The sequence below is a fragment of the Odocoileus virginianus genome, chromosome 13, assembly GCF_023699985.2.
Source record: "Odocoileus virginianus isolate 20LAN1187 ecotype Illinois chromosome 13, Ovbor_1.2, whole genome shotgun sequence".
NCBI lineage: Eukaryota > Metazoa > Chordata > Mammalia > Artiodactyla > Cervidae > Odocoileus > Odocoileus virginianus.
In genome coordinates, this window is record NC_069686.1 from 14,839,102 (window position 1) to 14,853,379 (window position 14,278).

General features: G+C 41.7%; 1 protein-coding gene across 1 annotated transcript; it reads right to left on the minus strand.

The window, feature by feature from the left end:
* Positions 1-403: 403 nt before the first annotated feature.
* On the minus strand, positions 404-1,097 carry LOC139037992 (high mobility group nucleosome-binding domain-containing protein 3). Its single transcript, XM_070475828.1, has one exon. It carries the CDS (start codon positions 974-976, stop codon positions 674-676), a length of 303 nt encoding a protein of 100 aa, XP_070331929.1. The 5' UTR covers positions 977-1,097; the 3' UTR covers positions 404-673.
* Positions 1,098-14,278: the final 13,181 nt, after the last annotated feature.

A 14,278-nucleotide genomic window follows, 5' to 3' on the forward strand; every position in this document is an offset into this window, starting at 1 on the left:
TAGGTTGGTCATAACTTTCCTTCCAAGGAGTAAACGTCTTTTAATTTCATGGCTGCAATCACCATCTGTAGTGATTTTGGAGCCCAGAAAAATAAAGTTAGCCACTGTCTCCACTGTTTTCCCATCTATTTGCCATGAAGTGATGGGGCCAGATGCCATGATGTTAGTTTCCTGAATGTTGAGCTTTAAGCCAACTTTTTCACTCCCCTCTTTCACTTTTTTTTTTTTTTTTTGCAGGCAGGAAAACCTTTTATTTTAAACCACAAATAATCAGCAGGTGGCCACAACTATCCATGTTTCATTAAAATCACATAAAACCTAGGTACAAAAGCACCACTGATTATTGCTCTAGAAAAACGGCATGAAAAAATCCAAATACGCACAGTAAAAGCACCACAGTATGCACAGGACTAAATTTTTAAAGCAAGTGCACGGAATGCTGAATCAATTTTACAGACAGCTTCCAATATTAAACCGGTATTTATTTTACTCAAGGATGATGGAAATTTCCAAAAAGCACGACTATGAGAAGGTAAAATGTCCATCCTTATATATTTTTGTATGCCAACTAGTAGAGTCCTAAAAAATTAGCATTTACAAAATACTCGGTAAAAATAGCTTTTAAAAGTTGTCCCAAGAGGTACAGAAAATCAACCCCAATTTTCATGACCATTCATTCTCCCTCGTTAGCTACAGATTCAGTTTTCTGTGCCTCTTCAGCTTGAGTGTCACCATTTTCAGCCGGTGCTGCGGTACCTTCCTTCCCAGCTTCCTGCTTCTCCTCCTTCTTCCCTTTAACACCTTTGCTAACCTTTGTTGCTGGTTCTTTCTTAGCAGATGTTTTTCTTGGTTTAGGTTCAGGTTTGGGGGGAGCAGGTTTCGCTGACAACCTGGCAGACCGTCTGGTGGGCTCCTGTTTAGTTACTTTGGATCCATCCTTGCCCTCTGTATTTTCTGGAGACTTTCTCTTCGGCATGACTGTATTCGTGCAGCTGAAAAGTAATGCAACGGGCTTGAACTGCTGGCACCGCCGCTGGATGCTGCCGCCGCCGCAGCTGCTCACGCGCAGGTCCTGGCGTAGCCCGGCCTCCGGGACCTCAACCCCCTCTTTCACTTTTATCAAGAGGCTCTTTAATTCTTCTTCACTTTCTGCCATAATGGTGGTGTCATCTGCATATCTGAGGTTATTGATGTTTCTCCTGGCAATCTTGATTCCAGCTTGTGATTCATCCAGCCCAGCGTTTCTCATGATGTACTCTGCATAGAAGTTAAATAAGCGGGGTGACAGTATACAGCCTTGATGTACTCCTTTTCCTATTTGGAACCAGTCTGTTGTTCCATGTCCAGTTCTAACTATTGCTTCCTGACCTGCATACAGATTTCTCAAGAGGCAGGTCAGGTGGTCTGGTATTCCCATCTCTTTCAGAATTTTCCACAGTTTATTGTGATCCACACAGTCAAAGGCTTTGGCATAGTCAATACAGTAGAAATAGATGTTTTTCTGGAACTCTCTTGCTTTTTCGATGATCCAGCAGATGTTGGCAATTTGATTTCTGGTTCCTCTGCCTTTTCTAAAACCAGCTTGAATGTCTGGAAGTTCACGGTTCATGTATTGCTGAAGCCTGGCTTGGAGAATTTTGAGCATTACTTTACTAGCATGTGAGATGAGTGCAATTGTGCAGAAGTTTGAGCATTCTTTGGGATTGCCTTTCTTTGGGATTGGAATGAAAACTGACCTTTTCCAGTCCTGTGGCCACTGCTGAGTTTTCCAAATTTGCTGGCATACTGAGTGCATCACTTTCACAGCATCATCTTTTAGGATTTGAAATAGCTCAACTGGAATTCCATCACCTCCACTAGCTTTGTTTATAGTGATGCTTCCTAAGGCCCACTTGACTTCACTTTGCAGGATGTCTGGCTCTAAGTAAGTGATCACACCATCATGATTATCTGGGTCATGAAGATCTTTTTTGTACAATTCTTCTGTGTATTCTTGCCACCTCTTCTTAATATCTTCTGCTTCTGTTAGGTCCATACCATTTCTGTCCTTTTTTGAACCCATCTTTGCATGAAATGTTCCCTTGGTATCTCTAATTTTCTTGAAGAGATCTCTAGTCTTTCCCATTCTATTGTTTTCCTCTATTTCTTTGCATTGATCTCTGAGGAAGGCTTCCTTATCTCTCCTTGCTATTCTTTGGAATTGTGCATTCAAATGGGTATATCTTTCCTTTTCTCCTTTGCTTTTCACTTCTCTTCCTTTCACAGCTATTTGTAAGGCCTTCTCAGACAGCCATTTTGCTTTTTTGCATTTCTTTTCCATGGGGATGGTCTTGATCCCTGTCTCCTGTACAATGTCATGAACCTCCGTCCATAGTCCATCAAGCACCCTGTCTATCAGATCTAGTCCCCTAAATCTATTTCTCACTTCCTCTGTATAATCATAAGGGATTTGATTTAGGTCGTACCTGAATAGTCTAGTGGTTTTCCCCACTTTCTTCAATTTAAGTCTGAATTTTACAATAAACAGTTCATGATCTGAGCCAGTCAGCTCCCAGTCTTGTTTTTGCTTACAGTACAGAGCTTCTGCATCTCTGGCTGCAAAGAATATAATCAATCTGATTTTGGTATTGACCATCTGTTGATGTCCATGTGTAGAGTCTTCTCTCGTGTTTTTGGAAGAGGGTGTTTGCTATGACCAGTGCATTCTCTTGGCAGAACTCTATTAGCCTTTGCCCTGCTTCATTCTGTACTCCAAGGCCAAATTTGCCTGTTACTCCAGGTGTTTCTTGACTTCCTACTTTTGCATTCCAGTCCCCTATAATGAAAAGGACATCCTTTTTGGGTGTTAGTTCTAAAAGGTCTTGTAGGTCTTCAAGGAGCCATTTAGCTTCAGCTTGTTCAGCATTACTGGCTGGGGCACAGGCTTGGATTACCGTGATATTGAATGGTTTGCCTTGGAAACGAACAGAGATCATTCTGTCGTTTTTGAGATTACATCCAAGTACTGCCTTTCGGACTCTTTTGTTGACTATGATGGCCACTCCATTTCTTCTAAGGGATTCCTGCCCACAGTAGTAGATATAATGGTCATCTGAGTTAAATTCACCCATTCCAGTCCATTTCAGTTCTCTGATTCCTAGAATATTGACGTTCACTCTTGCCGTCTCCTGTTTGACCCCTTTCAATTTGCCTTGATTCATGGACCTAACATTCCAGATTCCTATGCAATATTGCTCTGCACAGCATCAGACCTTGCTTCTATCACCAGTCACATCCACAACTGGGTATTGTTTTTGCTTTGGCTCCATCCCTTCATTCTTTCTGGCGTTATTTCTCTACTGATCTCCAGTAGCATATTGGGCACCTACTGACCTGGGGAGTTCATCTTTCCGTGTCCTATCTTTTTGCCTTTTCATACTGTTCATGGGGTTCTCAAGGCAAGAATACTGAAGTGGTTTGCCATTCCCTTCTCCAATGGACCACATTTTGTCAGACCTCTCCACCATGACCCGGCCGTCTTGGGTGGCCCTACACGGCATGGCTTAGTTTCATTGAGTTAGACAAGACTGTGGTCCGTGTGGTCAGATTGGCTAGTTTTCTGTGATTGTGGTTTCAGTCTGTCAGACTTGAGTGAACTTTAGTGGTCAGACTTGAGGTTCAAATCTTTGCTTTACCAACTGTACAGCTCAGTGTTGTATAAGCCTCACTTTCCTCATTTATGGGCTTTCCCCATGGCTCAGTGGTAAAATCTGCTGCCATGCAGGAGACACAAGAGACACAGGTTCAATCCCTGGAGGAGGAAATGGCAGCCCCCTCCAGTGTTCATGCATGGAAAATTCTATGGACAGAGAAGCCTGGTAGGCTACAGTCCATGGGGTCATAGAGTCGGACACAACTGAGCAACTGAGCACGCATGTTCCTCATTTATAAAAACAGCTATAAAACCTATCTCACAAAGTGATTGTAAAGATTAAATGAAATATTAATAATATATATGAAAGTACTTATATAGCTAGGTTCCTATTATATGCTCAGTATGTGTTGATTTGATTCACTAAATCATACATTGATGACAGTGTTCCCAAAGCATTTGCAGTATATGTAAAGGCATCTAAGACCTTGTGAACCACTTTGTTGGGCCAGTTCAGTTCTTTTAATAAAACTGAAGGAGAGAGAATTCAAGGCCTGCTGTGCCAGTAGACTAGTTAAAAGCCCCCTCCCCAATAAGTATTGCACCTACAACAGGGTTACTCCTTATGGATGAACCACTCCTCCTCCAAATGTCCTCTTTTACAGTGCAAATATCCCTGCATCGGAAACACATGATATAGCTCTTCTACATCAGTTGGTTGAGCTTGAGCCAGATGAGCATCTTAGCGGCAGGGGCAGGGTCTAATATCAGTGATTAAGAGGAATATTCAGCATGGTCAAAATCACCATCAAAGTCCCCATAGATTCTACTGAATATGATTTTTTGTGTGTATGTAATTAGACAACACAGTTTTGCTTCAGAGTTGCTCTAGGTCACTGTTTCTGGGTGAGAGCCAAGTGAAATATTTGACTTACGGTTAGGGTTCAGGTTTTATGAAAAAGTACTTATTGTTGTTCTTGAGGGTATATGGTGATGGGATGCTCTGGAAGCCCATTTGGGCAGCAAGAGAGCTCTGAGGAAAAGGAGGGTGAACAAAAGGTGTTTTAAAGGCATGGGCCTGGTGAGTAAGGACAAGCCTCGTCAATTATTGTTAAGTAAGTGAATTAATTGTGATTGTTTGCAGAAAGTTTGCTCAATTTATGTCCTTATCAGTGAATGAATGCTTTATATCACTCTTACAAGCATTACATATTATTTAATATGATACAAACTTAATAGAACAATGTGCTATTCCATTTCTGTTTTTAATGTGCATCAAAAATATTAGTACCAGTCTCCTCATTTCACAGTGTAAAAGGACAGGAAAATCCAGTTGAATGCTTAATTCTTGTTTTGACCTCAGCGATCTCCATTCAGGCTATTTTGATGTCCGTGACTTTTTCTGACAGTCACTTGCCTAGGTGGGGTTTGTTGATCTGGGTAACCCCTCCTAAGAACTGGTCACTTGCACCTGGTCTGGTCTAGTTCTGAATATCCCCTGAGCCAGCTCCCAGTCCTGACCTGCCCTTTACCATGAGGTTGCTGACATCTCTCTTGCACAAGACCTCTGCTGAAGACACATGATTTTTTCCCATCCCATTTTGCCTCTCAGGACCCTCTTCCACTCTCCTTTCCTTCTCTGCACCTAGCCAACTCCCACTGCTTCCCATCCTACCGCTGCTAGCTCAAGTCCACTTCCTTCTGGAAATGCTTTCTTTCCTCTTTGAATAAATCACACTATTGACCATACCACTCATTAACAATGTGTCAAGTAAATGGCACGGACAGTAATTGGCATTTTTTGTAATCATGGGTTTTGTATGCAGGAGGTAAATGATAAAAGTGGTCTCTGGGAATTTCATCATGACAGCCTCATTTCTGAGATGGTAGAGAAGATCACAAACCCAGAGTTCAACTCAGTAAGAAACACCTTTGTGGTCTAATGGCTCTGAATTCCAGTTTTCCCCCATTAGGAGCTCACTACCTATCCTATCTCCATATCTTGGTTTTCCGTCTGTGAGACCAGGATTCTGTCTGGTAACCTTGGAGAACAGAGTTGCCTGGATTACATACCCTAAGGCCCTGCCAAGTGACTAAATTAAAGGACTGATTTAAAGGAAGTTAAAAAGAAGATAAAAATGACACCACCCAGAGAGAGCCCATTACTCAACTCAAGTTGCTCTGTTCTGAGGAATTAGAAGCCATGATCTATGATTTGAGTATAACTCAGGGAACAATTTTGGTCTAACAGCTTCAACTATATTTACAACAGCCTTTCCCCCATTTCAACCCTCTGCTTTTTACTCTATAAACTTCCTTCTCTATGTCTAAAGAAATTCTGCTTAAATTCCTTGAGGGTCTGACCCTTTCCGAGCCTTAGTTTATGTTCTTTTGTTCTTGTACTTGACATTATCTCAAATAGTCTTGTAAAATCTTGCTTCTGTTCCCTTCAGAATTTTATATCCCTCAACGAGGCATTTTCCCTCCTTCCTTCAGAAAAATCACTGCATCACTTTGGTAACTTTTTTCTTTTATGAATACAGATAAAAATTTCCAGTTCCTTAAATGATACAGATTGCATTTTCTGGCACTACTGCTGTGTCCAGAATAACCTAAAACAAAGTTATTTGAACAGATTTAACATTGGCAAATCTGCATTAAACCCAGTAATAGCAAGCTGAAATGCCTTCTAGAGAGGACTGCCCAGAAAAAAGCTGATTATCAGTTCTTGGGGGAGGAAAAGGAGCCTAAAATGGTCAGTGGGCTAATTAGCACCATAGTATTTTTCTCTGATATGATTCATGGATGAAAGTACTGTGATTCAATAGCAGTTTTTCCTTTATTCATTCATTTCATAGATATTCACGATCTCAGGTGAAAATGTGTGTAAGTTTGTTTTCAGGAGAAGACAAACTGCTAAAAACCTTTGAAATAGCAGTTATTCATTTAGTAAAAAGATTTTTTTTTTTTTGAGATCCTGTGCTGTATCAAGCCCTGTGCTGATACAAAAATACCAAGACACATTCTTGCTCTGCGGAAGTTCTGTCTGGTGGGGGAGATGAACAAATTAACAGTCAATTATAATACAATGAGACAAGTGTTCTGAGGAAGGTCAGAACAGAGAGAGGCACCTCTCTTCTTTTAAGGGGTGGATTGTGGTCAGAAGGGAATACTTCCTGGAAGAATTTATGCTTCAACCAGGGCAGGCTACCGTGTATATATGGAGGAGAGATGGGGTATAGGACAGGAAGGAAGGTAATACATGAATGTATTAGTTTTTTTATTGCTGCTATAACAAATTATCACTAATTAAGTAGCTTGTGTGTATTAATTGTTCAGTCATGTCCAACTCTTTTGCGACCCCATGGACTGTATGTAGCCCACCAGGCTCCTCTGTCCATGGACTTCTCCGGGCAAGAATACTGGAGTGGGTAGCCATTTCCTTTTCCAGGAAGTCTTCCCAACCCAGGGACTGAACCCAGGTCTCCTGCATTGCAGGCAGGTAAAAAACTGCCTGAGCCACCAGGGAAGCCCAACTAAGTGGCTTAAAAAAATACACATTTAAGATGTCTGAAGTCTGAAAGGGGTTTCCTTGGGCCAAAATCAAGGTGTTGACAGAGCAGGGTTCCTTCCAGAAGTTCTGTGGAAGAATCCATTTCAGCTTCCAGAGCCCCCTGCCTTCCTTGGCCGCTGGCCCCTTCCTCTTTCCTGGATAGTCCAGGACAAGTTCCCCACCTCAAAGTCCTCAACTTATTCACACATGTACAGTCCTTTTTGCTATGTAAAGGGTATATTTATAGCTTCTAGGGTTTAAGACATAGACTTCTTTTGGTAGTGGTAGACCACTGTTTTGTCTACCACAATGAGCAAAGTACATTTTGAGGGGAAAGAAAAGGGATCCTAATCTGAAGTTATTTGAATGTATTTGAGAGGTTCATGCATAGTTTGAAAGACAGCATTATCTAAACCATTTGCCTTCTTATACAGTAGTCTGAGTTTCATGCCTGTTCTGAAACCTTGTTAATGGTCCCCTTCAAATGAAGAAATGAGCCACCATTTGACAGTTTTTCTTAGTATAGAAAAATAAAAATTAGGACAGTGTTATTTCTTATAATGAAGCTACTTTGAGAAGTAGTGTGGATTCAGAAATGATTAAAAAGTCTTGGGTAATCTTCACAGGAAAGCTTGCTGCTGGACTCAGTTTCCTTGCTTAAGAGCTGGTCTATCTTGGTTTCCTTCTCATCTTGTTCTCTTGAAGTTTTGCAGTTCAGAGGCATAACCTGCAGGCGTGCCTCTTTATTGACATCCCTGTCACTGAGCCCAAACTGGGGAGCCTTGTGCCACCCCTGAATCAGCACTGACCTCCCCAGTTGGTGTCAGCTGAGCCTGACTTAGCTGCTCTGCCAGCTTTGGCAGCAGCAACTAACAGGGCATTTTGGGTCCCACTGACCTCACTGCGGTGGTGGAGGCAGGGATAGAAAGGATGGTGCGTGCTTGCTCTGATGGAGTGGACATGGATAAAGGACATCCCACATCTGCTATGCTGTCTCCTCTTGGTAGCTGAACATGAAGGCTTGGCTGCTATAATGGGTGGAAGGGTGTAATTTTATTATTTTTAAAATTAGAGTTGATGATGAGGCACTGATGGAAAAAATGACCTATTGACTGACTTTGAACTTCTAATATGCTTGTCTCATATGTATTTTAACATTTATTACAAAATATTTAAATTTACATCACATTTGCAAACTGATTACAAAATTCCAAAACAGATGAAATTTCAGAGGCCATACGTTTTTGATACAGTCTTTCAAGCTGGGTTAAATACTGCTTCACCAGTCAAATATGTTCTCCACAACTGTTTTCTCATCAGCCCCATCTACACTGCACTCACTGCCCTGTAGACACTTGGATTCAATGCTGGGGGATTTCAACAGTCTGTGTAATGTGGGGCCAGTGCTCTCCTTTCCAAAATTTGTGTTTTGCTAGTGATCATTCTTTCCTGTTAGCATTCCAGATTTGTTCCTAAACTGGCTTGATGCTGGGTACTGAGCCCTTTGTGTTCTGTCTGAAGCTGCCTGAGGTGGGGCAGGGAAGGCATGAACCCTAACGTCTTGGGCCTGGGGCTGAATCTGGTCTCTGCTACTTGCTCATTGTGTGAACAGGAGCAGGCCACAAGACTGCTGCTGGCTGAGCCCTGTCTATAACTTCAGGCTTGCCTCAAGTTAGGCCGTCATCACAACCCCCTGTCCTGTTGCAGATGGAGAGACAGAAAGTAGAGGCATATTACATCTTCTTGGCTTTATGGATGATGGAACTGGGATTCAAAGAGAGCTGTGTTTCCAGATGCTTTTCCAAGGTGGAAGGCTCTACAGGAGGAGTTGGATGGGGGCTGAAGGCTGCAAGCTGGGGTAGCTATGTGCCCCCAATTCCTCTTTTGGAAAGAATTTACTGTCATCTGTTTGATAATTACAAATTTATTGGAAAAAGGTTTGAAGCTAAAAAGGCACTGGAAAATAATTACGTTTTTACTACATTATGCCCTTATAACTTATTTAAGCTCCTGGCTGTTCATTGTATGCTGGAAACTCAGGGTATAATAGTACAATCCATGTAGAATTGTAGGAAAGATGAAATGAAGTAACACAAGTGAGCCATCTGGTACAGGATAAGGCCTCCCACATTAGTTCATTCTCTTTGTCTTTATCATACAAAGGCTTTGTGTCCGGGCATGGCTCAACAGTACCTAGGGCATACAGAACCATTACTTGGATATTTTTACATTGTTTACAATAAAGGCTGATTAATTCAACAAACACTTGTTTAGAACCAACTGTGCGCCTAGAAATGTGTGGGTCTATGGCCAGGGATGGCTTGGTGGAGGATGGTGTAGGCAGCCAGATAAAATGGTGGCTGTGAGAAGTCTCCCTCTATCCCACTTGAGATATGGCCTGATGTCTGAACAGTCTTCATTAGGCCATTCTTACCATTGGCTCTTTTCAAATATTTTCACTAAAATTCAAAGCCATCAAGAGAGGCAGCATTTCAGTTCTCATGAGTTTATTCCCTGAATGAGCAGCCATACAGACCCCAGGGTAGATTTGGATGAAGGCTGGAGGTGAAGGACAGGGATCAGTGTGGAGGCAGGGACATTCTAAGGTCAACATTTATTTCCTTCCTGACTCAGCCAGAGCAGGCTTGTACCAGTTGTCAGAGGGCTGAAATGACACTCATATTATGTTCTCTGGGTCTTGGGCCTACAGCCCTGGCCTACGGGTGCCTGTTGGATCTGTCCACTCATGCAGATGGAGTTTCATCTAGGAAAGAGAGAAATTCAGGCCAGTGAGCTCTGAGGAGACCAGCCAATAACACAGCCAGTCCCAGATCGGGGAAAGGAGATGGAGCAGATTAAGAAGCAGTGAGTCAGGGACCCAGAGCGGCACCCTGTAACTCCCAGACATTGAGTTTCCTGAGGATAGGATGAAAACACCAGTTTCACACAGTAACCTCCAGACCCAGAAAAAGACAGAATTAATGAAGAAAACCTTGAGAGTTTTTCTAAATTCAGTAAAGTGAAGGATCATATTAGCTCTGTATCTGCCAAGAATGAGTTGTTGAACAAGCAAAAACAGCCAGGTAAGAAAAGGAAGGTAAGATGTCATTCAGAGTCAGACATCTTCTGAATGATGTCCTGAATGAAGAGAGTCCAGCCTATATAGGAAGAGCTGGTCTGAAAAGATGCCAAGAGACCTTCAAAAGGGACTTGGAATGAAATGAACAGTGATGATCACAAATGTTGATTTGTGCCAAGAACTCACCTAAACCTTTTGCATGAGTGAACTCACTCAGTCCTAACAACATCCTTATAAAACAGGTATTATTATTTTTCCCATGTTACAGATGAAACCAGTACAGTCAGGGTAAGCTGCTTGCTTGAGGTCAGTCATGAGGCCAGAGTTCAAACTGAAAGTCTGACCCCAGAACCCATGCCCTGAAGCACCTACTTTCCCTCTACAAAGTGCACGGCATGTGTAAAAGTCCAGTGAGAAGCTGGAGAAGTCCAGGAGGCTGAAGCAGTGGTTTTTAACTGGGTTCACACCTCTTGGATTGGTGAGCAAAAGTTAGTGTGTCTGTTAGTGTATGTTTTGGTTTTTTAATTTTCCCTAAGGAGTGGGAGAAAATAGTATTTCCAGAGAAATCAATGACCCCCAAATAGGTAAGAATTCCAGAGGGTTAGGGGCAATTCCTGCATATCAGCCTCCCAACCAAGGGTTGGCTACTGGTGGGGGTCACAGAGCATACGCTGACTTGTGTTCTCATGGCTGACTGCCTGCTGCCTCCAGTGGGATCTCCCAGGAAGGGTGTTTCCGGAGGCTCAGCTGTCTGTCCTCATGGGAACTTTGGCTGGGAGGGATCATCCCCTTGTAAGCATTTCATTTGCCAGGCTTGGCTTGGTGTATATTTACTAGAAGATGAAGCCTGTTAAAACAGAAAAATGGTCACTGCACTGGAACATTTTTCTCCAAGTGACATTATCCATGATTTCTACTGGGGAGAAAAAAGGCAAAATCCTTATATTCTGGACAAATGCTTTTGCAATCTTCTGGTGCCATTGATTATAGCTTATCTAACTTCATAGTAGATCTATCTTATTCAAAAGATACAGTGTAGCTTGAAAATCAGTAGAGGGGTGGGGAAGTGGGCAGTATTCTTATTTTCAGATAAGATTTTATGTTATGATTAAGTCACTTTCCCCAGACAATTTAGATTAAGCAGAGGTTTTCTCTGTGAAGATCAATATTGTCACTGATACTGAACAGCAAAGAAATATATATGTTTTTCTGCCATTAACACCCAACAGTGAAGAAGAACAATGAATTAGGAACAACAGATGTCACTTGACTGGTATCTGAAAAACTACCATTTTTGCTTTCATAGGTATTAGCATAACTTTCAACACTCTTAATATTAGATTTCAGTGAGAGAGAGAGTTAAATATTCATGCCACCAAAAAGATACATTCTACAATCAGAGTCTGATATCAGCATTGTACATCTTCCTGACCCTTGATTCTTTCAGTTTTCACTATCTTATCTGGAAGAGACAGTGGGATGTGCCCTGGAATAGAGAAGATGCACTGGTATTAAATCCCACCTCTGTCACCAGTCACAACCTCCATGAGCTTTAGTTTCATACCTTTCACATCCTTACAGACTTTTTGTGCTTGATTTATAGTTTACATATCTGGTTGACTTCTTTGTAGTTCTGACAATCTTGGCTTAATACATTTTGAGGCCATGAGTACGTTCAAGTTTAGAGTCGTTTTATCTCCTTGGTGAACTACATTTATTTTGTAGTGCATCTCTAACATTTTTACTTGCTTTCAAGTCTTTCTTATCGCATATGAATAGAGCTATCCAAGCCTTTTGTTGTTGGTTGGTCTTGTATACCTATTTGCTTTGTATACTCTTTTCTGTCTTTTTGCTTTTACTCTTACAAAGCTTTATGTTTTAGTGCATCCCTTATAATCAATAAATAGCTGTTTCTTTTTTTTAATAGCTGTTTCTTAAAAAAAAAAAATCAGTCTTAACAAAGTCTAATCAACATCTTTAATCTTATTCCAAACAATGCTAGTACCTTAGAATATTTTAACTGCCATCATCTTTCTTGATCTACATGTTAGTTTGTCATGTATTTATTTCTACCATTTTTGTTTTTGAGTGTTATAGTGGGTGCTATGTGCACTGCCTCATTTTCCCTTTGAGAACTAAGACACTCCTTCCAGTCCCTAGGAATGTTCGCGGCTTATGGATTTCAGTTGAGTCCCTCATTGAGAATTGTTCTCAGCAGAAGAGAATGGTCTGGCCCAAAGTCATGTCCCATCCCAGGCAGTTCATATCTAAGCCTGGTCAGTGTGTATATGTGGTGGGATAAAGGCCCCCTTCCCGAGAGGTGAGACAACACTGGTGGGCTTCCCAGCTCCAGAGCTCCCCGTGGGATCAGATGATGTTTTATTGTCACTACATCACAGTTCACTCCTTTCTCTGCCAATTTTGCTTTGTTTACTCACCAACAGATGTTGCCCCCTAGAGAACTCTCTCAAAACCCTCCTGCATAAATCTCAGACTCACAGTCATTTCCCAGGAAGTTCCCTGGGCCAATATTCATGTAGACTTACATATTTTCCATTTTATTTGCTAATACTGTCTTTTTGTGTGCAGAATCAATTTCCTTCTGCTTTAATTACATCTTTTAAATTCCTTTAGACAGAGTCTGTTGAGTGAAAGCCCTCATTTTACTCTGATCTGAAAGGTGATTTAATGAATATGAAATTCCAGCTTGACTATTATATTCTTGCAGCTCATTGGTGATGTTATTCTACTGTTTCCTGATTTCCATCACATCTCTTGTTCATTTAGCTGTCAGATGAACTATTACTTGTTTGAAGGTAATCTGCCTCTTCTCTCTGCCTGCTTTTCAGATCTTTTTGTCTTTGATGTTCCATAGTTTCACTGTAGTGTGTCTAAAGGAGGATTTATTTTTATTTAACTTACTTGGGATTCACTGAGCTTTCCTATCCAGACCACTGGAAATGGAGTCTGCTGAGCCTCAGTTTTCACTTCAGTAAAATGATAATGGTGATAATTTCCATTTTAGTGTGATTGCAGAAAGATTATACATTAGACAATTCATTTATATTTCCTTTTTGAGGAAATATAAAATTGTATTCCAAATATGAAACACAATTTCCGTATTTGTGTTTGACTGGATTAGACATTGTCCCTGTTCAGACTTCCTTAGCAAGTTCTGTAACCAAATAGATAGGGGAAGTGCTGGTTCCTGCATGTTCTCTTGGAGAGTTGCAAAGCTCATCAACATTTGAAAGCCTTGGGAAGTCCTACACTATTCTCCACACTGTGTCCTCAGAAGAGCTTGGTTATAAACATCTCACATTCCATGGAACACAATGTTGGGGAATGTGTGTCTGTGTTCAGTTGCTCAGTCATGTCTGACTCTGCTACCCTTTGGACTGCAGCCCACCAGGCTTCTCTGTCCCTGGGATTCTCCAGGCAAGAATACTGAGGTAGTTTACCATTTCCTCCACCAGGGGATCTTCCTGACCCAGGGACTGAACTTGCGTCTCCTGCATTGCAGGTGGATTCTTTACCACTGAGCCATTGGGGAAGCTGTTTTAGGCAATACCTGTGTATGAAATATCCAATGATATGTTTTATTTAATAAGAAAGGAATATTTACCCCTTACAAATAGTCTAGAGTTTTTTCCTTTTAATTAAACAAACAAGAAAAGGATTGATCACAAGGAAGCAGTGGCTTATAAGTGCCTTGTTCCAGGCTGCCAGAATCTACACCTGCTTCTGGGCTGGCTCCCCATCTTCTTTGTTGTGAGACTATAATAGAGCCAGGCCATGAACAGCCTTTAGCATGGCTGGTGCTTTGCTTGGTTACCAGCACTGCCCCTCCCCCCACAGTTAACCAGGCACCAGTTAGTGGTGAGGACCCTTAGTGGTTCTGCTCAGCCATCGTCAGCACCACAGCGAGCCCCTCCCCCAAGTGAGCAGCTGCCAGAGTGACCGTTAATAGTCCTGCTCAGCCATTGGTCAGCACCACAGTGGGCCCCTCCCCCAA

Bases quoted from the DNA above. Each gene is read 5' to 3' on its own strand.
- LOC139037992 (XM_070475828.1), bottom strand. From the start codon at position 976: ATGCCGAAGAGAAAGTCTCCAGAAAATACAGAGGGCAAGGATGGATCC.